General features: G+C 48.0%; 1 protein-coding gene across 2 annotated transcripts in view; it reads left to right on the plus strand.

Moving 5' to 3' along the window:
- Window positions 1–809: 809 nt before the first annotated feature.
- LOC149448898 (syntaxin-binding protein 4-like) overlaps window positions 810–23,179 on the plus strand; it is a 103,874-nt gene continuing 81,504 nt past the window's right edge. The window contains exon 1 of one of the 2 annotated variants that reach the window (XM_089694099.1): window positions 810–1,020. In XM_089694099.1, the coding sequence (XP_089550225.1) occupies window positions 956–1,020 (65 nt within the window). In that variant the 5' untranslated portion in view covers window positions 810–955. The remainder of the gene's footprint in view (window positions 1,021–23,179) is intronic. The other variant, XM_089694101.1, reaches the window with a different exon arrangement.

A 23,179-nucleotide genomic window follows, 5' to 3' on the forward strand; every position in this document is an offset into this window, starting at 1 on the left:
GTGTGTGTGTGTGTGTGTGTGTGTGTATGTATATATGTATGTAGGTATATATATATATATTTATTATATAATATTGGCCAGATATATTATTATACAGGATTTATATAGTGCCAACAGTTTGCACAGCACTTTACAAATTGAAACACTTTAAAGCAGAACTCTGGCGAAAAATAACAACATATAAATATGTTAAAATAACAAAAGTGGCTTTTGATGCAACATTCAGCTTCTTCCCAGGAATTTCATTTTTTCTGCCACTAGATATCCTCAGTCTGATAGCCAGCATCATTCAACCCTCTTCCCCAGAGCCAAGATCATCTCGGACCCACCCCCAACTTGTGACTGGACAGTGAAAGCAGAAGCAGCACAGCGAAGAGCTCATCTCTCTGTCACTCTGCTTTCTCCTCCTATCAGCATGCTTCTTGTCAGCACATGAATTGCTTGGCTCCTTGTGCTGCTGTTCCCTCTCACGCTCCAGCCCTGCTGTACATGAGGCTGATACCAGATCAGATTCAAGTACTTACACTGTTTATTAATGATTACAGGGATACATTTGTCATCTGTCTGGATTTTAGTTTTAGTTCAATCCCTCCACACAAGGCATGCACAGGGATGAAAGCTTCTGATCATATTAACTCTCCCCATGCTGGTGTGAGCCGATCAGAGGTGATTGCGCCAGGTCCGTGGATTGGCAGGCAGAAGGGACAGGACGCCAGCTGGTCTATCAAGAGACAGGCAAGTTCGGAGCAGAGGATGGAGGGATGGGTGGGGGGGTGTTGAAGTCATATGTGGATCTGAGATTAGGCCCGGCTCTGTGTGCCTGAAATCCCGTGTGATTAGCACAGGCAGAGCTGAGATGATACGGAATTAAGAAGGGGCACAGTGAACAGACATGGACTCGCTGTTTCAGCTCGCGCTCTGAAACGCTCCGGGCTCTTCCAGGGTTGTAGATGAAATGTCCTATCTCAAACCTTCTGGGAAGGAGTTGGAGAGATTTGACGGCCTGTCGCTAATCTACTGGTGAGTACAACTGTGTTCTACTGCAGAGAGGTACGGAGGGGCCACTAAGAGCTGCAGAGGGCCAGTGTAGGATCAGGAAAGGAGGCATCTCATACGTCATGCAGAAATACAACTCTGTTGTGACTAGAAACCTCCATGGTTAGGGACCTCCTTGGCCAGAGATCTCCTTGGCTAGGGATATCCTTGACTAGGGACCTGTTTGGTTGCAGACCTCCTTGGCTAGGGACCATTTTGATTTAAGACCGTCTTTGACTAGAGATCCACTTGACTAGAGACCGTCTCTGACTAGAGATCCACTTGACTAGAGATCCACTTGACTAGAGACCGTCTCTGACTAGAGATCCACTTGACTAGAGACCGTCTCTGACTAGAGATCCACTTGACTAGAGACCGTCTCTGACTAGAGATCCACTTGACTAGAGACCGTCTCTGACTAGGGATCCACTTGACTAGAGACCGTCTCTGACTAGGGATCCACTTGACTAGAGACCGTCTCTGACTAGAGATCCACTTGACTAGACACCGTCTCTGACTAGAGATCCACTTGACTAGAGACCGTCTCTGACTAGAGATCCACTTGACTAGAGACCCTCTCTGACTAGAGATCCACTTGACTAGAGACCGTCTCTGACTAGAGATCCACTTGACTAGAGACCGTCTCTGACTAGAGATCCACTTGACTAGAGACCGTCTGACTAGAGATCCACTTGACTAGAGACCGTCTCTGACTAGAGATCCACTTGACTAGAGACCGTCTCTGACTAGAGATCCACTTGACTAGAGATCCACTTGGCTAGAGACCTTCCTGGCTAGAGACCTTCCTGGCTAGAGACCTTCCTGGCTAGAGACCTTCCTGACTTGGGACCTCCTTGACTTGGGACCTCCTTGACTTGGGACCTCCTTGACTTAGGACCTTCTTGACTAGAGATCTCCTTGATAAAGAACCTCCTTGACTAGAGACCCTGTTGGCTAGGCACCTCCTTGACTAGAGACCTCCTTGATTAGGAACCTCCTTGATGGTGGCCATTCTGGTCCCTTTTAGTTTTAAAGGGGACAGTCCACCTACAACTAAGATTTCAAATTTTATTAGATGTTGCAAAGTTCAGAATCTTAGATCTGAGTTACCAGTTCTGCCCAACTGCTGATGCTATTATCACGCGTTTCCACTCCCTGCTGGATTTTAATGCCCAACCTATTTGTTTTAGTAAAATGGGGAAGAGTTACAGACTCTCTGCTCATTATTTCTGTCTGTGACCCCCCCCCCGAGAAGATTTATCCCTTACTTCCTGTCCCACTGACAGGAGCTCAGGTGTGCAGTAATGATGGGGGACATGGAATGCACCAAAAACAAACTTTTCATAAAGTAGTGAAATGAAGTAGTGTCTATCTGATTTTCTGCAGCTTCTATCACAGCTCTTTCAATCATAGAGGCTCAGCATCACATGCGGGCATTATCTAAGGGGGTTTGCCTGCCTAGGAACACCCACTCCTCCAGACTGACACCCACCCGTCAAGGCATTTTAATATTTGCATAACTCTTCCAAAGAGCCAACCCACTGCTTACATCAGGGATAAGATTTCATAAGAGGAGTACTAAAGAGGATGCTTTGATGTTTTCAGCAATCTGTGTACAGCTCCTTCCCCCTGCCATGATCTGCCTGCATTGCATAGAGAAGAACAGAGACCTGGTGATTACACCACTAGGTCTAAAATAAAGTATGTAATACAAACTCGAAAGGTTTTCTTTAAAAATGTCACTAGCATGTTGATGGGGGGGGGGGGGAGAAGAACCAGGGAAGGCAAAATATAAGCTGATTAAACTTCAGCTTTAAGTAATCACGTCTGCAAAAAAAAGATTAACGCTTTCATTTAACAGGGCGAACGGGCCGCAGCACCTCGCACAAATCCGCCGGGTGTCAGTTAAAAGGTGTCATGAATGAGAGCGTTGGTTAATACGTGTCTGATTGGATTGCGGTATTGCGCCTCGTCGGCGGGATTGGTGAAGGGAGAGGTGTGCTGGACGCCTGCTGAGTCTAACCTTTCACTGTAAACACGCAGATCAGCCAGGCGGCTGTCACTGCACAAGCCTTCCTTCCCCTGCGCTCTGCCTTCGGCCACCACCGTACATGTAATCACGCACAATCCGATTATCGGCTAAAGCTTTTATCACTTGAACTTGAGATCAAGTCCAGCACTAGGTGAAGATGGTTTACTGGGGTTCAGCAGGAAGGGACTTGGCCAGGGCAGAGCTGGGGGTCACAGCAGCCTGACAAAGCAGGGCAGAGAATCATAGATCCCTCCGTACAGTGTATTCCGACTCGGCACTGCTGGCGATTTTGTAAATAAATGTAGATTTGACTTTAGGAAACCATGGACTGCCCAACACAGACATGGACTGCCCAACACAGACATGGACTGCCCAACACAGACATGGACTGCCCAACACAGACATGGACTGCCCAACACAGACACCAGTGTAGCATCAGGCGGGGGGGGGGTATCTCATATGTTATGCAGAAACACAAGTCTGTTGTGACTATGGACCTCCTTGACTGGAAACCGCCTTGGCTAGGGACCTTCTTGATTAGGGATTTCTTTAACTAGAGGCCTCCTTGTCTAGGTACCTCCTTGATTGTTCAAATCTTTCACTAGGAACCTCCTTGACTGGGGACCGTCTTCACTAGGGACCTCCTTGATAAGGGACCTTCTTGACTAGGGATTTCTTTGACTAGAGGGCTCCTTGACTAGGGACCTCCTTGACTAGGGACCTCCTTGACTAGGGACCTCCTTCACTAGGGACCACCTTAATTAGGGACTGCTTTTGGGTACGGAAATCCTTGACTATGAACCTCCTTGACAAGGGACCTCCTTGATTAGGAAAATCCTTGACTAGGGACCTCCTTGGTAAGGGACCTTCTGGACAAGGGACTTCTTTGACTAGAGGGCTCCTTGACTAGGGACCTCCTTGACTAGGGACTTCTTTGACTAGACGGCTCCTTGACTAGGGACCTCCTTGATAAGGGAACACGTTGATAAGGGGCCTTCTTGACCAGGGACCTTCTTTGACTAGAGGGCTCCTTGATTAGGGAACACCTTAATTAGGGACTGCCTTGGTAAGGGAAATCCTTGACTAGGAACCTCCTTGATTAGGAAAATCCTTGAATGGGGACTAACTTGACTAGGGACTGCCCTGATAAGGGATCTTCTTGACTAGGGACTTCTTTGACTAGAGGGCTCCTTGACTAGGGAACACCTTAATTAGGGACTGCCTTGGTTGGGGAAATCCTTGACTAGGAACCTCCTTGATTAGGAAAATCCTTGAATGGGGACTAACTTGACTAGGGACTGCCCTGATAAGGGATCTTCTTTGACTAGGGACTTCTTTGACTAGAGGGCTCCTTGACTAGGGACCACCTTGATAAGGGAAATCCATGACTAGGAACCTCCTTTACAAGGGACCTCCTGGATTAGGGAAATCCTTGACTGAGGACCTCCTTGACAAGGGACCTCCTTTATTAGGGAAATCCTTGACTGAGGACCTCTTGACTAAATACCTTCTTGGCTAGGGATTTCCTTGACTGAGGACTTTCTTGAAGGTGGCTATTCTGGTCAAATTTTGTTTTAAAGGGGTCTATCCACCTATAATTAAAGTTTCAGATGTTAGACAACTAAGATTTCAGACAGGCCAAGGCAGAGCTGGGGTCACAGCTGCCCATGTAGGGCCAAGGAGAAAGAAAAAAACCCTAGACTGATATTTTGAGCCAGAAGAAGAATACTAAAAATTGCTGTGTGCCTGTCTGTGTGTGTTCTAAGGGTGCAAATAGGACCAAATTTATCAGCAGCTCCTTAAGGGTGCACTACATTGGTAAAGTGCAGAGTATGGATCTGAGAAGAATAAAGTGTTACTAAACCCACAACAGTACAATCAGTCTGTATATGAAATAAAGCACGCTTGTTATACTCACTGTGGAACCTAAGGGGTTAATCCTCCAAATTGTGTAAAAAGGTAGTTTGATCCTGATAGCTCTATTCCTCCCCTTGTTTAAGGGACTACCTCTGATCTCCTGAAAAGACAGAGTAATCCGTAGGCATTTTGCACATGCTCAGTTTGGTGTGTATTGCTAGAGAGGGGTTTTTTTTTCTTGGGAGAGCACATGTGATCAGCACAGGGCCAATCAGCACTGCCGAGACAGAGTTCAGGGGATTTGCATCCTACTAGAGGAGAAAGAAAACTCCTCCTACAAGCTTTAGCTAGTGCTCTGCTGGACACTAATAAAAGTCACAGAAAAAACGCACATGCGAAAATTCATCTGGACTGCGTTTCTATACTGTGAACTAGCCGTTAAAGCCAACTTTTCCTGAGAACATCTATATTTCCATGTGACAAAGTTCCACTGTCCATAAAGCAGCATATTTATTAGCAGAATGAAATTATGATTTGTGTGATACCAACCGTGATGTATATCTCAAGTCTAATTCTCCGAGGAAAATCTAATGCATCTAGCTATCCTTCTGGACATTGTACTATAGGTGTTTGATGTCTGAGTGAGAAACATTTCTACGTTATGTCACTACGTTTTATAAGATAACTCCATCATAGTAAGGATTATAGAATAATCAGATGCGTTGTGGATGTACCAGGATTCAACTCTAGGTCAATATCCCAGTTGCATATACCACTTCCTGCCCAGGCCAATTTTTAGTTTTCAGTGCTGTCGCATTTTGAATGACAATTGCGCGATCATGCAACACTGTACCCTTATGATTTTTTAAGCATTTTTTTGAGACAGATAAAACTTTATTTTGGTGGTATTTATTCACCATTTGGATTTTTATTTTTTTGCTATATAAATGAAAAATTCCAAAATTTTCTTTGTGTTTTTCTTATAAAATTTTGCAAATATATAATCTTTCTTCATAAATCTTGGCCAAAATTTATTCAGTTATCTTTGTAGTAAAAAAAAAAAAACCCAAATTAGTTTATACCCAAAAATTATAATTTTTTACAAATTTGTTTTACATTTTTATGTTTTTTTTTTTTTTAAAACATACTGTCACCCTAGCAGTACAGTGTCACCATAGTGACACTACTACTTGTGGGGGGTGATGAAGATTTTTTTTTTTTTTTTACACTGATTGTTTTTACACCCATATAGGCTGTAAAAGCAATCATTTCTCCTTCTCTCTGGCTGAATTCTTGCAGCTATTGAGAAATACTGTGAGAACTGTGATTGGTCACAGCTTGTCACATGGTACAAGGCTGTTGTGAATAGCCCTGTACCATCTGACCTCTGTGATCATTCACAGATTTCACACGTAGTAAGCAATGATGTCAGAAGTGCTTCCAACTATTCATGTGATCACTGATTGGCCAATCAGTGATCACATGATCGGGACCTCACACAGAGGTCCCGTACAGCAATCGGTGTTCCTCTGTGTCCGGCGGACACAGCGGGCACCGGACTGCGGTGCCGCGCTCTCCTAGGGAGCGTGCACAATCCAAAATGGCGAACGCCGTTTATGAACGGCAACCCGCCCTTGCACTGCCACTGTCCGGCCGTTTATATACAGTGGCCAGACGGGAAGTGGTTAAATGATAAGTTCACCTTTGTTCACGTTGTTTTTATTTTTCTAAATTCCAGCTCCTTTATGTACCAGTATAGCATCATTGTACTTCTTTTGCAGAAATTCAAAATCTTTCCATTTTCCCTACCCACCTTTATGTCAGTGTCCAGATGTCTGTCCAAAAAGCTTCCCCATTACTTCTGCCTTATTTCCTGCAGAGGTCATGACACAGGAAGGAGTTGGCCAGCTGACCTCATTAGCCCTCCCCCCCGAATCATCTACCCTCCTACCTCCCACCCACTTCCGGGTGCACGACTATTGAATGAAAAGCAACCAATCAGGGATCACTGTTCTCACTAAGGCTGGCCATGCGCTATACACTTTTCTTTAGATTTTTGGTTTAGATTTACCAAAAGCCATATAATAGGAGGTCAAACCCAAACAACACTTTCAATTGTATCCAATTAGGCCGGCTCTTGAACTACATAGTTGAAGATAAATCTAAAGGAAATTGGGCCGAATATTGTATAGTGTATGGCCAGCCTTAGGCTAGGTTCACATATGTGCAGGTGGTGCCGCTGCGGATCCGCACAAACATCCGTGCAGCCGCACCACCCACCCGTGGGCGGGTGCCATTACTTCTAATGGCACGCCGCCTGCACTGGAAAACGCTGCTGTATTGGGAACCGAGGTTCCATGCGGGCTGTGGTTTCCAAAGAAGTGCAGAGACTTCTTCCCTGTGTGTCCTGGGGCATGGGAGTCCATTCAAATGAATGTCCTTGCCCAAACTCAAAAAGCCTATGAAAAAGGTACCAGGGGCATCTCATGGGGCTCCCTACTGACCCCGGGCCCTCGGGCAGTGCCTGGGTTTCCAAATGGTCAGTCCGCACCTGACTCTACCTGATAAAATTAATTAGATTAGAACCCCTGTCAGTTTTTATTGCTCTCTGTGTCCCCGTTAGGGAAATCCATCCTCTCTATTTGCCTTGTTTACCATTATCACCGATAGAGAAAGTCGAAGAAAATCCCAAATTTTGGGTTGTCCTCAGAACAGTAAGAGAGGGGAAATCTTCAAATGGGGACTCTAGTTCTGGTGATCTAGTGACAAGTAGGGATTCCCTCACTTTGCATGGATTGGAGGTATTTCCATGCGCTTCCTGTTTTGGCGACGGGACAGGAAAGGAATAGAAATCTCCCCAATGGGGCACAGATGGCAAAAAAAAAAGAAACCCTTACCTTACTTGGGTTATAACCAGGGGCGGACTGACAACTCATGGGGCCCCCGGGTAATAGGGGATCATGGGGCCCCTGTGTCCTTGCCCAAGCTCAAAAAAGCCTATGAAAAAGGTACCAGGGGCATCTCATGGGGCCCCCTACTGACCCCGGGCCCCCGGGCAGTGCCCGAGTTTCCAAATGGTCAGTCCGCCCCTGGTTATAACCCTCATTTGCTGTATCCAAAACAGAAAAAAAATGTTTGTCTTTAGGCCGGCCATACACGGGTGGAATTCTGAAAACATTTTCGTTCCAAAATCTTTTCTAAGAATTTCAAACCATTAGTGGGCCACAGCAAGGGCCGATTTTTGAGTGACCATTGATTTTGAGTGATCGACATGCTGGAACGAATTTCTAATCAATGTTGGGAGAATCGTGTGAAAAATTTAATAAAAAAAGAAATGAACATGAGCTGTGACCTGGAAAGAAAAGAAAATACGTGGCCACGAAAATTCTTTTCTGCAGCAACCTGAGGTGGAATTAAAGGCTTGGTTGGTCCAATTTTGAACTTCAATGGTGGTGCCATCGGATTACAAAACACACAAAATTTCTGTTTTCTAAAGAAAATTTGTTCAAAATTGGACCTGTGTATGGCTTGCATAAGGCTTTTCCCCCATTATTATCACCTGGTGGTCCTGCCAGTAACACACTTATTGTCTCGGGGTGAGTTCTCTATGGAGGAGCAGTGTTGCCACCCTAGGAGAGGGAGCTTGTCAGGACTACAGAACACCTCCACTCTCTCATCGTCTTCATAACCTGGGGGGGGTTTCAGTCTGGAAAAGTCAGGTCCCTGTAATGAAGTGGAACAAAATCAGAAAGTAGCACAGAAGAGGCTTTTGCAGCTCCTAAAAGTGACACCAGACATATTTTGGACTTTTAGGACATTTTGGACTTTTCTGGGCTGGTGCATTTTTTGGCACATTGTATTTCAGGTGCATTTTTACACTCATTTTAGGCACACTACCATTGAACTCTATATTTGTTTTTTTATTTATTTCAGGTACTTGTATAGTACTGTCAATTTATGCAGTGCCCTACATATATATTGTACATTCACATCAATCCCCAACCCTCAAGGGGTGTACAATCTAAGGTCCCTAACCCTCAAGGGGTGTACAATCTAAGGTCCCTAACCCTCAAGGGGTGTACAATCTAAGGTCCCTAACTCACATTCATACATACACATACTAGGGCCAATTTAGACAGGAGCCAATTCACCTACCAGCATGTCTTTGGAGTGTGGGAGGAAGCCCACACAGGCACAGGGAGAGCATGCAGGTACCAGGCAGGTGAACTGATGACCCTAGTACTGCCAGGTGGAAGTGCTAACCATTTAGCCACTGTGCTGCCCATATATAACTCATGCTTTGATGAAAGAGCATCAAGGATGCAGCATCCAGGACTTTTTTTTGAATGCACCAGTGCCAGGGGCGGACTGACAACTCATGGGGCCCCTGGGCAATAGGGAATCATGGGGCCCCTGTGCACTTTCCCAAACTCAAGAATCACTGACAGCACCGGGTGCACCTTGCTGGGGTTGTGCGTTCTGGGAGGACATCATATGACACCCTCCCAGAACTGGACAATCGCGCCGTAGCCATCTTTCGGCTATAGCGTGGTTCAGGGGCGGACTGACAACTCATGGGGCCCCCGGGCAATAGGGGATCCGGGGGCCCCTGTGTCCTTGCCCAAACTCAAAAAAGCCTATGAAAAAGGTACCAGGGGCATCTCATGGGGTCCCCTACTGACCCCGGGCCCTCGGGCAGTGCCCAAGTTTCCAAATGGTCAGTCTGCCCCTGTGCACCACCCACCCCTAAAACCCCAGGTGTGAACAGGGCCTTATGTACAAATGTGTGCAGGTTCTGTTCCACAGGGAGACGATGGCTCTTTGTAAGTTGACTATTATTAGACTATATTTAGCATCAGTATTTTTAGCAGCCTTTGACGGTGTCATAGGGTCTTGCAATCTACTGTCCGATTAGCCCCCCCAGCCCATAGATACAACATAACCATAATGCACGGTTACATCTAGGCCACTTCCCCCCTGTGGCACGAACCGATGACAACTAATATCAATGTCATGCTGGCAGTAGAGTGACTGCTCTAAATCTGCACTGCCAGCAAACTCAGCAAAAGTGGGTATAAACTGTACATAGGGCAGGCCTAGGATTAAAGAAGTGCTCCGCTCATGCACTGACCTCTTAGAAGAACCTTTTCTGCTGTGAAATTAATCTTCCACTCCCGCTGCCTTCTACGTGTGCAGTGGTTAAAAATTTGACTCCCGGTTGTAAGCACCCCTTAACTGGAAAATTTATATATATGTGTATATATATATATATATATATATATATACACACACTATATTGACAAAATTACAGGCTCCGTATCAATTTATTTAGGATGGTCACATTTTTTTGAGGACTCTTGCGAGGAGTATTGAGGCAGGGTGCTGTGATATGTCCGGAAGCTACACTATATTGCCAAAAGTATTGGGCCAACCCTCCAAATCATGTGATTCAGGTGTTCCAATCCCCTCCGTGGACACAGGTGTATACAATCATTCCCTAAGCATGCAGACTGGTTCTACAAACATTGGTGAAAGAATGGGTCACTCTCAGGAGCTCAGTGACTCCAAGCGTGGTCCCGTGATAGGTTGTCACCTGTGCAATAAGTCCATCCGTGACATTTCCTGGCTACTAAATAATCCACGGTCAACTGTTAGTGGGATTATAACAAAGTGGAAGCAACTGGGAACAACAGCAACTCAGCCACCAAGTGGTAGGCCACATAAAATGACAGAGTGGGGTCAGCGTATGCTGAAGCGCACAGTGCGCAGAAGTTGCCAACTGTCTGCAGAGTCAATAGCTAAAGATCTCCAAACTTCAGATTAGCCCAACAACAGTGCATAGAGAGCTTCATGGAATGGGTTCCCATGGCCAAGCAGCTGTATCCAAGCCTTATATCACTAAGTGCAATGCAAAGTTTCGGATGCCGTGGTGTAAAGCATGCCGCCACTGGACTCTAGAGAAGTGGAGACGTGTTCTCTGGAGGAACCAATCAAGCTTCTCTGTCTGGTAATCCGATGGACGTGTCTGGGTTTGGTGGTTGCCAGGGGAACAGTACTTGCCTGACTGCATTGTGCCAAGTGTAAAGTTTGATGGAGGGGGGAATATGGTGGGGGGTTGTTTTTCAAGGGTTGGGCTTGCCCCCTAGTTCCAGTGAAGGGAACTCTTAAGGCGACATTTTGGAGAATTTCATGCTCCCAACTTTGTGGGAAGAGTTTGGGGATGTCCCCTTTCTGTTCCAACATGACTGCGCACCAGTGCACAAAGCAAGGTCCATAAAGACATGGAGGAGCCAGTTTGGGGTGGAGGAACTTGACTGGCCTGCACCCCCATAGAACACCTTTGGGATGAATTAGAGCGGAGACTGTGAGCCAGGCCTCCTCCCCCGACATCAGTGTCTGACCTGACAAATGTGCTTCTGGAAGAATGGTCCAACCTTCCCATAGACACCCTCCTAAACCTTGTGGACGGCCTTCCCAGAAGAGTTGAAGCTGTTATAGCTGCAAAGGGCGGGGCCAACTCAATATTGAACCCTACGGACTGAGACTGGGATGCCATTAAAGTTTATGTGCGTGTGAAGGCCTAATAGTTTTGGCAATATAGTGTGTGTGTGTATATATGTATGTGTGTTTGTGTATATATATATATATATATATATGTATGTGTGTGTGTGTATATATATATGTATGTGTGTGTGTGTATATATATGTATGTATGTGTGTGTGTATATATATATGTATGTATACGTGTAACTCTGTCTTATATTGCATACTATATTTTTAACAGTGTAAGCATCTGGATCTGACCTAGTATCAGCCTCTTGTAGTCCTCGTACAACAGGGCTGGAGTGTCATGGTCAAAATCATGTATATACTGCATGTAATTTGACATTTCTGGGTAAGGGGCACACGTGCGTTCTACCCTACCTGTGCCGTCATTGGCTCCTGAAGATGTCAATCAATGTGTCCTGGCCAGTGACTCATGGCCAGGACTTGGTGATCGGCGGAGAAGCTGACAGGGGAGAGATCTGTGTGTAAACAACACAGATCTCTCTCCTGTCAGTAGGGACATGCTGCTTTGTATCAATTTGCAACCGTATCACAGCGATTCTGCCCGCAATTTCAAAACGCCTTATGTGAATGGGGCCTAAACAGTTCTGACTGCTCGGGGGGGGGGGGGGCTGTAACAGTAGTCACATGATCAGAAGCCGATCCCTCCGGCTACCGATCTTTAGTCGGGACTAAAAGCTGTTTAAGACAGCAACGCATGTGTGCGGCTGGAGGATGTTAAAGCCCACCTTTTTACCACCATATATATATGTTAGGCAATCATAAAGGGGTTAGTGAATGGATAATTGGATCTTAATCCAGCTTCCTGTAAAATTTACAGGTCCATAAAGACAAAATTTGTGACAGCAACTGAGTTAAAATGACAAAAATGACTTTTAAGGAAAATGTTGCAATGATAACTCAACGCAAGCAGATGGCAGGTCCTCTTCATCCAGGAGGAGGTGCTGTATCCCGATGCTGACAATCGTGACGGGATCACACCGTGTTTGGGATGCTAATAAGAATAATGGTTCCAAATGCGCATCGCGTTCTGCTGCAATTTGGTAACACGGGCAGAATTGCAGCGATTCTACCTACGACTTGCAATCGCTTTATGTGAAGGGGGCCTAAACAGGTCTGAAAGCCTGGGGGGACTGCCACAGTGGTCACGTGATCAGAAGTCATTCCTGCTGGCTACCGAACATTAGTCTGGACTGGGAGCTGTTTTTGACATCTCGATCTTTGTCCTGGGAGCACACAGTGAGCGCTCTCTCATCACTTAAACATCTACCGCCAGCAACGCATACGTGCGGCGTGGTGGCGTTACAGCCCACCCTTTTGCCACCACATATATGTGTTAGGCAATCATAAAGGGGTTAGTGAATAGATAATTTGATCCTAATCCAGCTCCCTGGCAACAATGAGACAACCCCCAAAACAGGAATGGTTTTATAGGTGGAGGCCACTGACATTTTTTTCCCTACTCATCTTTTATGACTATTTTTCACTAGTTTTGCATTTGGCTAGGGTCAGTGTCACTTCTGGAAGCATGAGGAGATACCTGGACCCTACAAAGGTTTCAAAGGCAGTCCAATACCTCCAGGATGGCACATCAATACGTGCCATTGCCAGAAGGTTTGCTGTGTCTCCCAGCACAGTCTCAAGAGCATGGAGGAGATTCCAGGAGACAAGCAGTTACTCTAGGAAAGCTGGACAGGGCCGTAGAAGGTCCTTAATCCATCAGCAGGACCGATTCCTGCAAGGAGGAACAAGAGGAGCACTGTCAGAGCCCTACAAAATGACCTCTAGTAGGCCACTGGTGTGAATGTCTCTGACCAAACAATAAGAAACAGACTTCATAGGGTGGCCTGAGGGCACGACGTCCTCTAGTGGGCCCTGTGCTCACTACCCGGCACCAGAGAGCTTGATTGGCATTTGTCATTGAACACCAGAATTGGCAGGTCCACCACTGGCACCCTGTGCTTTTCACAGATGAGAGCAGGTTCACCCTGAGCACATGTGACAGACGTGAAAGGGTCTGGAGAAGCCATGGAGAACATTCTGCTGCCTGTAACATGGTTCAGCATGACCATTTTGGTGGTGGGTCAGTGATGGTCTGGGGAGGCATATCCATGGAGGGACACACAAACCTCTACAGGCTAGACAATGGCACCCTGACTGCCATTAGGTATCAGAATAAAATCCTTGGACCCATTGCCAGCCCCTACTCTGGTGCAGTGGTTCCTGGGTTCCTCATGGTGCACGACAATGCCCGGCCTCATGTGGTGAGAGTATGCAGGCAGTTCCTGGAGGATGAAGGAATTGATACCATTGAATGGCCCCCACACTCGCCTGACCTAAATCCGATAGAATACCTCTGGGAGATCATGTTCCGGTCCACCCGACGCCGCCAGGTTGCACCTCAGACTGTCCAGGAGCTCAGTGATGCCCTGGTCCAGATCTGGGAGGAAATCCCCCAGGACACCATCCGTCGTCTCATCAGGAGCCTCCCCCAACGTTGTCAGGCATGCATACAAGCACGTGGGGGCCATACAAACTACAGAGGACCATTCTGAGTTGCTGCAATGACATTTCAGCAAAATGGACTCACCTGCTGCATCATTTGTTCATTTTGATTTTCGGGGTGTCTTTGAATTCAATCCTCTGTAGGTCAATCATTTTCATTTCCATCAAACAATGAGGCATCCTTACATTCCTAACACATTCCCCAGTCCAGATCAGTATAGATATCCAGCAGGAGATTCCTCCCCATTGAGATCTGATGTGTTTTCAAAGTGTTCCTTTAATTTTTTTGAGCAGTGTATACGTTAGGCAATCATAAAGGGGTTAGTGAACAGATATTAATCCAACTTCCTGACCACTAGAGGTCAAATTTACAGATCCGTAAAAATCAAATTTGTGACAGCAAAATGTTGAACATGACTGAAGGAAAATATTGCAATGATAATTCAACTGCGAGTGGATGACAGGTCCTCTTTACCCAGCAGGAGGAGCTGTATCCTGATGCTGGCACTGAGCGGCTGTGATATAACCTGCAGCTGACCCCCTGGAAGGGCTCGCCCGGTCATTGTGCGCAAAGATAATCACTTTTCAAGAAAAGATTAGTGCGTCCTGCTTTTATTTGTGCCGGGAAGAGACGGCTTACAGCGGATCTGTGCAGTCGGTGGGTTTACATGGGGGCAGACAGGAGATTTATTCCAGCAGCAGAAACACAGAAACAAAGGACAATCGGCCACAATGAGCAGACACCAGCGGAAATTCTACATGGCCGCAGCAAGAGGGACCCCTGGTACAGCCAAGCCACCCTTTGCCATGATTACCATTTAATTGTACAGTCTTTGTCAGGGGCGGACTGACAACTCATGGGGCCCCCGGGCAATAGGGGATCATGGGGCCCCTGTGTCCTTGCCCACACTCAAAAAAAGCCTATAAAAAAGGTACCGGGGCATTTCATGGGGCCCCCTACTGACCCCGGGCCCTTGGGCAGTGCCCGAGTTCTCGAATGGTCAGTCCGCCCCTGGTCTTGGTGAAATCCAATTTTAGATTGCCATTACAGGCTCAGTATCAATTTATTTAAAATGGTCACTTTTTTTGAGGACTTTTGTGAGGAGTATTGAGGCAGGGTGCTGTTATGTGTCAGGAGGCTACACTATATTGCCAAGAGTATTGGGCCAGCCCTCCAAATCATGTGATTCAGGGGTTCCAAACGCCTCCATGGACACAGGTGTATAAAATCAAGCCCCTAGGCATGCAGACTGCTTCTACAAACATTGGTGAAAGAATGGGTCGCTCTCAGGAGCTCAGTGAATTCGAGCGTGGTACCGTGATAGGTTGCCACCTGTGCAATATAAAGTTTCATTACCTTGTTACGCAGGTCTTTTGACAGTTCTTTTTCTGCTCCCCATGGCTCAGTATCTAACCTGCTCAGTGCATCCACATGAGATCTAACAAACTTACTTACCATTTATACACAGACAGTAGCTGAAATTTAAAAAGCCACAGATGTGGGAAATTAACCATACATTGCCATTGTAACCCGTGTGTGTCACCTTGTGTGTCTGTACCAAGGCCGAACATTCCAGGGGATGGAAACTTTTGATCCGGGCCATTTGGGTGATTTCTGTTACCATTATGATTTAAAAAGGAGCCAAACAACTACGTGATAATAAATGGCTTTGATCATCACTGTTCTTAATCACTTTACAACCACGCCAGGGGCGGACTGACTATTTGAAAACTCGGGCACTGCCCGAGGGTCCGGGGTCAGTAGGGGGCCCCATGAGATGCCCCTGGTACCTTTTTCATAGGCTTTTTTGAGTTTGGGCAAGGACACAGGGGCCCCATGATCCCCTTTTGCCCGGGGGCCCCATGAGTTGTCAGTCCGCCCCTGAACCACACTATAGCCAAAAGATGGCTACGGCGCAGTTGTCCAGTTTTGGGAGGGTGTCATATGATGTCCTCCCAGAACGCACAACCCCAGCAAGGCGCGCCCGGTGCTGTCAGTGATTACCAGTGTCCTAATCATCAGTGCCCAGCAGTGCCACCCATCAGTGCTACCCAGCAGTGGCGCCCAGAAGTTGTGCCCATCAGTACCGCCAGTCAATGCTGTCAGTTAGTGCCACCCATCAGTGCCGCCTATCAGTGCCCATCAGTGCTACATATCAGTGCAGCATCATCAGTGCCTCCTCATCAATACCCACCAGTGCCACCTCATCAGTGCTGCCTATCCATGCCACCTCATTAGTGCCCATCAGTGTTGCCTATCGGTACTGCCTATCAGTGCAGCCTCATCAACGCACATCAGTGAAGGAGAAAAATTACCTGTTTGCAAAAGTTTATAATAGAAACAAAGAAAACCTTTTTTTTTCAAATTGTTTTGTTTATAGTGCAAAAAATAAACACCACAGTGGCGATTAAATACCACCAAAAAAAATCTCTATTTGTGTGAACTTCTGAATGCAGAGACCCCAGAGCAGTCTCTCTCCACCTTTTCAATACAGAGGAACCCTTGAAATAACTTTCCACTCTCTGGGAACCTCTGCTAAAAAACTACTCTATCTACAACTCATGATACATTAGTGTGATGGTCGGTGGGAAGAATGCTCCTTACACTTGAGGTCAATGGGAAGAATTACCCCCTTACAGATAATTAAAAAATATCAATGGAATCAGTTGGAACTTAAAGAAGAACACCATTAGTACATTCCCCCAACGAAACACAAAACAGTTAATAAAATTATGTAAATCCTTTCCATTTAGGAGAAAAGTGTAATTGTATTTTCATGACCTCATCTCTGTAATTCAAAAGAAAAAAACATCTGCTCTGCCAAGGAGGAGGTGTAACAGATGGGATTACATCATTTCCTCTCCTCTCTCTCTCTTCAGTAAAAGGAAACTACAGTTCCCATCAACTACAGGGAATTGGAGTGAATGTGGGTGGGTACACTAGGTCTGTACATGTTGAATGTGTCTGAGAGTCCCAGTCCGCCCACCACTGCAAGTGGGGCTGAATTACTGAACATCACTGCTTCCTGGAGAAAGAACTACAGAAGGGATGTGCCAAGACCAGTGGCTGGGGGAATAGGAGGCATAACAACCACTGGTCTTACAAACAGGGAAATAAAGAGAATTACCAGGTTGATTTGAAAATTAACATGCTATTTATTGAACCAGAATATACAGTGCAGGGCAGCACAGTGGCTAAATGGTTAGCACTTCCGTCAGGCAGTACTAGGGGTCATTGGTTCAAATCCCAACCATGGCACCAGTTGCCTGGAGTTTGCATGTTCTCCCTGTGCCTGTGTAGGTTTCCTCCAAGTACTCCAGCTTCCTCTCACACTCCAAAGACATGCTGGTAGGTGAATTGGCTCCTGTCTAAATTGTCTCTAGTATGTGTATGCAGGGGTGGACTGACCATTTGGAAACTCAGGCACTGGCCGAGGGCCCGGGGTCAGTAGGGGGCCCCATGAGATGCCCCTGGTACCTTTTTCATAGGCTTTTTTTGATCCCCATGATCCCCTATTGCCCGGGGGCCCCATGAGTTGTCAGTCCGCCCCTGTGTGTATGTATGAATGCGAGTTAGGGACCTTAGATTGTACCCCCCTTGAGGGTTAGGGACTGATGTGAATGTACAATATATATGTAAAGCGCGGAGTACATTGACGGCGCTATATAAGTACCTGAAATAAATAAAATACAGTAGATGACATATTCAATAAAGGAAATCAGCAACAAGCGCATGTAAAGAAGTTTTTGCCTGGAGTTCTGCTTTACCTGACGGGCAGAAATGTCTCATTGCTCAAGGAACCCTTAACAACCTCTGGAGGAACCCTAGGATTTCACAGAACCCTGGTTGACAAGCCCTGAATTATAAAAGAGGAGATTGTGCCGAGTAAATAGATACCCAACATGTCAATCCTTAAAGTAAAACTAAAGCCAAAATTTTTCTTTAGTTCTGGATGGAGTGGAGAGGTGTCAGGGATCGCGGCTCCGGGATCGCGGCGCCTTCCCCCGCACATGCGCACTGGCGGTAGATCACGCCGGGACACAGGCACTAGGTCCCGGCGAGCCGCAGCTGACAGGACGCTGCGCATGCGCAGTAGGAGCCGCGGGCGCGCCTCAGCCGGCCAATGACAGTGCAGGGCGCACTATTTAAAGATGCCCTGCATTGTCACAGATTGCCGCAAGGTCTATCTGTGATTCTGAGCTCCTGCACCCGTCTAGTGACCCTGATTGACCCTGACTACGCTGCCTGCCCCTGTGATTGACCCGGGTTGCCCTGACTACGCTGCCTGCTCCTGTGATTGACCCAGATTGCCCTGACTACTCTGCCTGCTCCTGTGATTGACCCGGATTGCCCTGACCATTCTACGGACTGACTTACCCTGCTGATCCTGCGTGTGACCCGACTACTCTTTGCCCGCCGATTCTGTACCCCGCTTACCCCCACGGGACCACGATCCGTTACCACCCTGCTGGGGCCGCCATCCGCTTCACATCTGGCTCTCCCGGTACCTGCATACGTCCCCGGAGGCCTCCTCAGCCACTGGTGGGCCTGCTCAGAGGTCGTGACCTGGCCTGGGACTGTTTCAAGTCCATCCCCACCATCAGGGGCCCTGGTGAAAGCACAGCCCGGGCTTAGACCCCACGCTCTGGGTAGGTCTGTTAGTTGGCAGCCTGAGGCACCACCTGGCGGATCATAACAGTACCTTGCGGCCATGACAGAGTCAGGAAGTTGACCGGCGTCCCTAGAGGATATTTGCCAGCACTTGGCAACTTTGACCCAGGCTTTCCAGAATTTCCACAGTCGCTGCGCCCGACTGGAAGACCGCATGGAGTCGTTAGCCCCCCTGACTCCCCCTGCTCAGAGTCCTCCATCTGCGGAACCTCCCGCAACCCCGGCATCCGGAGCGGTTGCCGCACCCCTAGCTCCTGAACCCCGCGTTCCCCTGCCGGAACGATTCCGTGGTGACCGGAGCCGCTTCCGAGCCTTCCGGAACGCTTGCACCCTGTATTTCGACTTGCAGCCCCGCACGTTCACCACCGAGACCGTCAAGGTGGGGTTTATAGTCTCTCTCCTTCAGGATGAGCCCCAGGATTGGGCTCACCGTCTGATGGAGAAGCACGACCCCCATCTTGACTCCGTGGCTGAGTTCTTTCAGGCCATGGCTGTTTTGTATGACGACCCTCAGCGGGCTGCTTCCGCAGAGGCTACCCTATACTCTCTACGGCAAGGCCGCCGGACAGCCGAAGAATACACGTCCGATTTTAGGCGTTGCATGGGAGACACCAGATGGAACGATGCGGCCTTATGTCACCAGTTCCGCATCGGGCTGTCTGAGTCTCTCAAAGATGAACTAGCACGAGTAGGCCTACCTGACTCCCTGGAAAAACTGATTGAGTTGGCCATTCAAATTGACCGTAGACTAAGGGAACGTCGGCTGGAAAGGAGCAGCCAGGGTCAAAGGGTGGCATGGATTCCACCGAGAGACACAGCTCCAGCCCCAGGGAACCATCCGCGAAGTACGGAATCAGGGGACAACCCGGAACCCATGCAACTAGGACTGGCCCGTTCCCACTTATCAGTCGAGGAACGTCAGAGGAGACGATCACAGAACCTATGTCTGTACTGCGGGGAAGCTGGTCACCAGGTGCGCTCCTGTCCTGCAAAGATGAGTAAGTCCACTTCCTTTTCTTTTACTTTACCTGCAGGAAGGGATGATCAGTCAAGTTACCTGGCCATACCTGTGTCTTTACAGCTCCCCGGAGGAACATTGTCGGTGACCGCAATCGTTGACTCAGGAGCCTGTAGTTGTTTTATCGATCTGACTTTTGCCCCCCGGCAAAAAATCCCTCTCCAGACCAAAGAAAGGGGGTTCAACATCTTCTTGGCAGATGGGTCCAGTATAAAATCAGGGGTGGTGGACCAGGAGACACCACCCATTTTCACCACAATGGCAGACCATCACCAGGAGTTCCTCCGTTTGGATGCCATCGCATCTCCCCTTTTTCCAGTCATTCTGGGGCTCCCTTGGCTGCGGGCCCATAACCCCCAGATTGACTGGGAAAAGGGAACAATTCTATTTCGGTCACCTTACTGTTTGAGTCACTGCCACGTCACAGGATCCGTGGTTCCCCGGTTCCTCCTGTGCTTGGATGGCGACACCAATCTATCCCAGGTTATTCCTCCGGCCTACCATGACTTCTTAGACGTTTTCAGTAAGCAAGGAGCTGACATTCTTCCTCCGCAACGTTCATACGATTGCCCCATAGACCTCCTACCCGGATCTGAAATCTCGTTCGGCCGTATCTTTCCTTTGTCTGAAACGGAATCGGGAGTACTGAGGGAATATATTGATGAAAACCTTCGGAAGGGATTTATTCGTCCATCCACATCCCCAGCCGGGGCAGGGTTGTTCTTCGTAGAGAAGAAGGACAAATCATTACGGCCCTGCATAGACTACCATGATCTGAACAAAATAACGGTAAAGAATCGTTATCCCTTACCCCTAGTCCCCGAGCTCCTCCAGAGATTGAGATCAGCAATGATATTTACTAAATTAGACCTTCGGGGGGCTATAACCTTGTTCGTATCAGGGAGGGGGATGAGTGGAAGACGGCTTTCCGTACGAGATTCGGTCACTATGAGTATTTGGTGATGCCGTTCGGGCTCTGTAACGCACCGGCAACCTTCCAGCACTTTATCAACGATGTTTTTCGTGATTTCCTCGATGTTTTCGTGGTGGTTTATTTGGATGACATCCTAATTTTTTCCCCCTCACTGGAGGTTCATCGAGGTCACGTGTTACGGGTATTAGAATGGTTGTGTCAACACGGGCTATACGCTAAGGCAGAAAAGTGCTGTTTCGAACAGCGCAAAATCACGTTCTTGGGACTGGTTCTCTCTTCCGCGGGGGTCACGATGGATCCCCAGAAAGTCACGGCGATCTTAGATTGGCCAATACCCGCCGACAAAAAGGGGTACAGCGTTTCATCGGCTTTTCTAACTTTTATAGAAAGTTTGTTAGGAACTTCTCCGGTCTGGTCTCCCCGATCACGCAACTGACGAAACAAGGGGTCCGCTTTAAGTGGACTCCCGAAGCTCAGACGGCATTCGAAAAGCTCAAGAAATTGTTCACCTCTGCTCCCATTCTCTGCCATCCGGATTCTTCTCTCCCATATGTTTTGGAAGTGGACGCCTCCGAAAACGCGGTAGGAGCGGTTCTGTCCCAAAGGAATGGTACCAAGGAACTACTGCACCCTGTGGCGTTCTTCTCCAGGAAGTTGACACCGGCGGAACGTAACTATGACATTGGAGATCGGGAGCTCCTGGCCATTAAATCCGCTCTAGAAGAATGGAGGTACTTACTGGAAGGAGCCACACACCCAATCCTAATATTCACAGATCACAAAAACCTTGAATATTTAAGAACGGCAAAATGACTGAGACCTCACCAGGCGAGATGGGCTCTTTTCTTTTCTCGATTTATATTCCATATAACGTACCGACCCGGTACTAAGAATACAAAACCAGACGCTCTGTCCCGCATGTTTGAGGACCCCGACGACGCAGTGGTACCTGACACCATCTTACCTTCCGGAAGATTCCTCACTCTACAAACGGAGCTTCGCTCCAGACTTCTCGATGCTTCTGTAGGACTACCAGTTCCGTCTGGGTCACCCCTCTAGAACCACGGTGGGCTGTTGTGGAAGGAAGACCGGATCATGGTCCCAGAAGAAGTGCGAACCTTGGTCCTAGGGCACTGCTACAACCATCCAATGGCGGGTCACTTCGGGTTTACGAAAACTCTGGAACTACTACGGCGCTCGTTCTGGTGGCCGGATATGATCAAGGATTGCGAGTGTTACATCCAGACCTGTCCCACCTGTCAAAGGAACAAGCCCTCCAGGAGCAGGGCATGGGGATTGTTACGTCCATTACCTATACCCAAGCGGGCCTGGCAAATGATAGCCATGGATTTTGTGGTCGAACTCCCACCATCCCAAGGCTACACAGCAATAATGGTGATCGTCGACTGCTTCTCAAAGATGGCACATTTCGTACCCCTGGAGAAGACCCCATCGGCACCAGAAACGGCACGGATCTTCATTAAGGAAGTAGTGAGGCTTCATGGGGTTCCCGAAGATATAGTGTCAGATCGGGGAGTCCAATTCACCTCCAGGTTCTGGAACACCTTGTGTAAAGCGCTGGGAATCAAGCTGTAGCTTTCATCCGCCTACCATCCTCAGACCAACGGCCAAACCGAGAGGACCAACCAAACGCTGGAACAGTACTTACGATGCTACACATCCTACCTTCAGGATGACTGGCTGACGTGGTTGCCTTCCGCAGAATTCTCGTACAACAACTCGAATCACTCAGCTACGGGTCAATCCCCGTTCTTTTCCAATTACGGGTATCATCCCACATTCCTCCCTGATCTGATGCCTGAAAATCCGGTACCGGCGTCTCAAGACATCTTGAACTTCTTTTCTGTCAATAACAAAACGATTCAGGAAGCCATCGCTAAAGCCCAAGAGGACAGTAAAAGGGCGTTCGACAGGAAAAGAAGAGGAGAGTTACTGCTTCAACCAGGGGATCAGGTTTGGCTGGCAATGACCAACTTGAAGATGCTGTGTCCTTCAAGGAAGCTGGGGCCCAAGTACATTGGCCCATTTCCGGTAAAACGAGTAGTCAACGAGGTGGCCTACGAACTCGAGCTTCCGCGAACCTTCAAGATACATCCTGTGTTCCATGTGTCTCTTCTGAAGCCATCCAGACCGGATCCCTTCCCGGACCGTGAATACAGACCTACCGAGGCAGTCACCATAGGTGACCAGGAGGAATATGAAGTGGAGACTATCCTCAGTTGCCGAAAGAGGGGGGGCCAGACACAGTTCCTGATAAAATGGAAGGGTTATGGCCCTGAGGAGAACTCATGGGAACCCGCCCAGGACATTCACGCACCCAGGCTCATCTGGGAGTTTTTTCGTAGTCACCCGCGGTGGAGAGATCAGTGGGGCTCCTGGAGGGTGCCCATTGGGGGGGGGCAATGTCAGGGATCGCGGCTCCGGAATCCGGGATCGCGGCGCCTTCCCCCGCACATGCGCACTGGCGGCAGATCACGCCGGGACACAGGCACTAGGTCCCGGCGAGCCGCAGCTGACAGGACGCCGCGCATGCGCAGT

The sequence above is a fragment of the Staurois parvus genome, unplaced genomic scaffold, assembly GCF_062004578.1.
Source record: "Staurois parvus isolate SC_StPar_1 unplaced genomic scaffold, SC_StPar_1.0 ptg000649l, whole genome shotgun sequence".
Lineage (NCBI taxonomy): Eukaryota > Metazoa > Chordata > Amphibia > Anura > Ranidae > Staurois > Staurois parvus.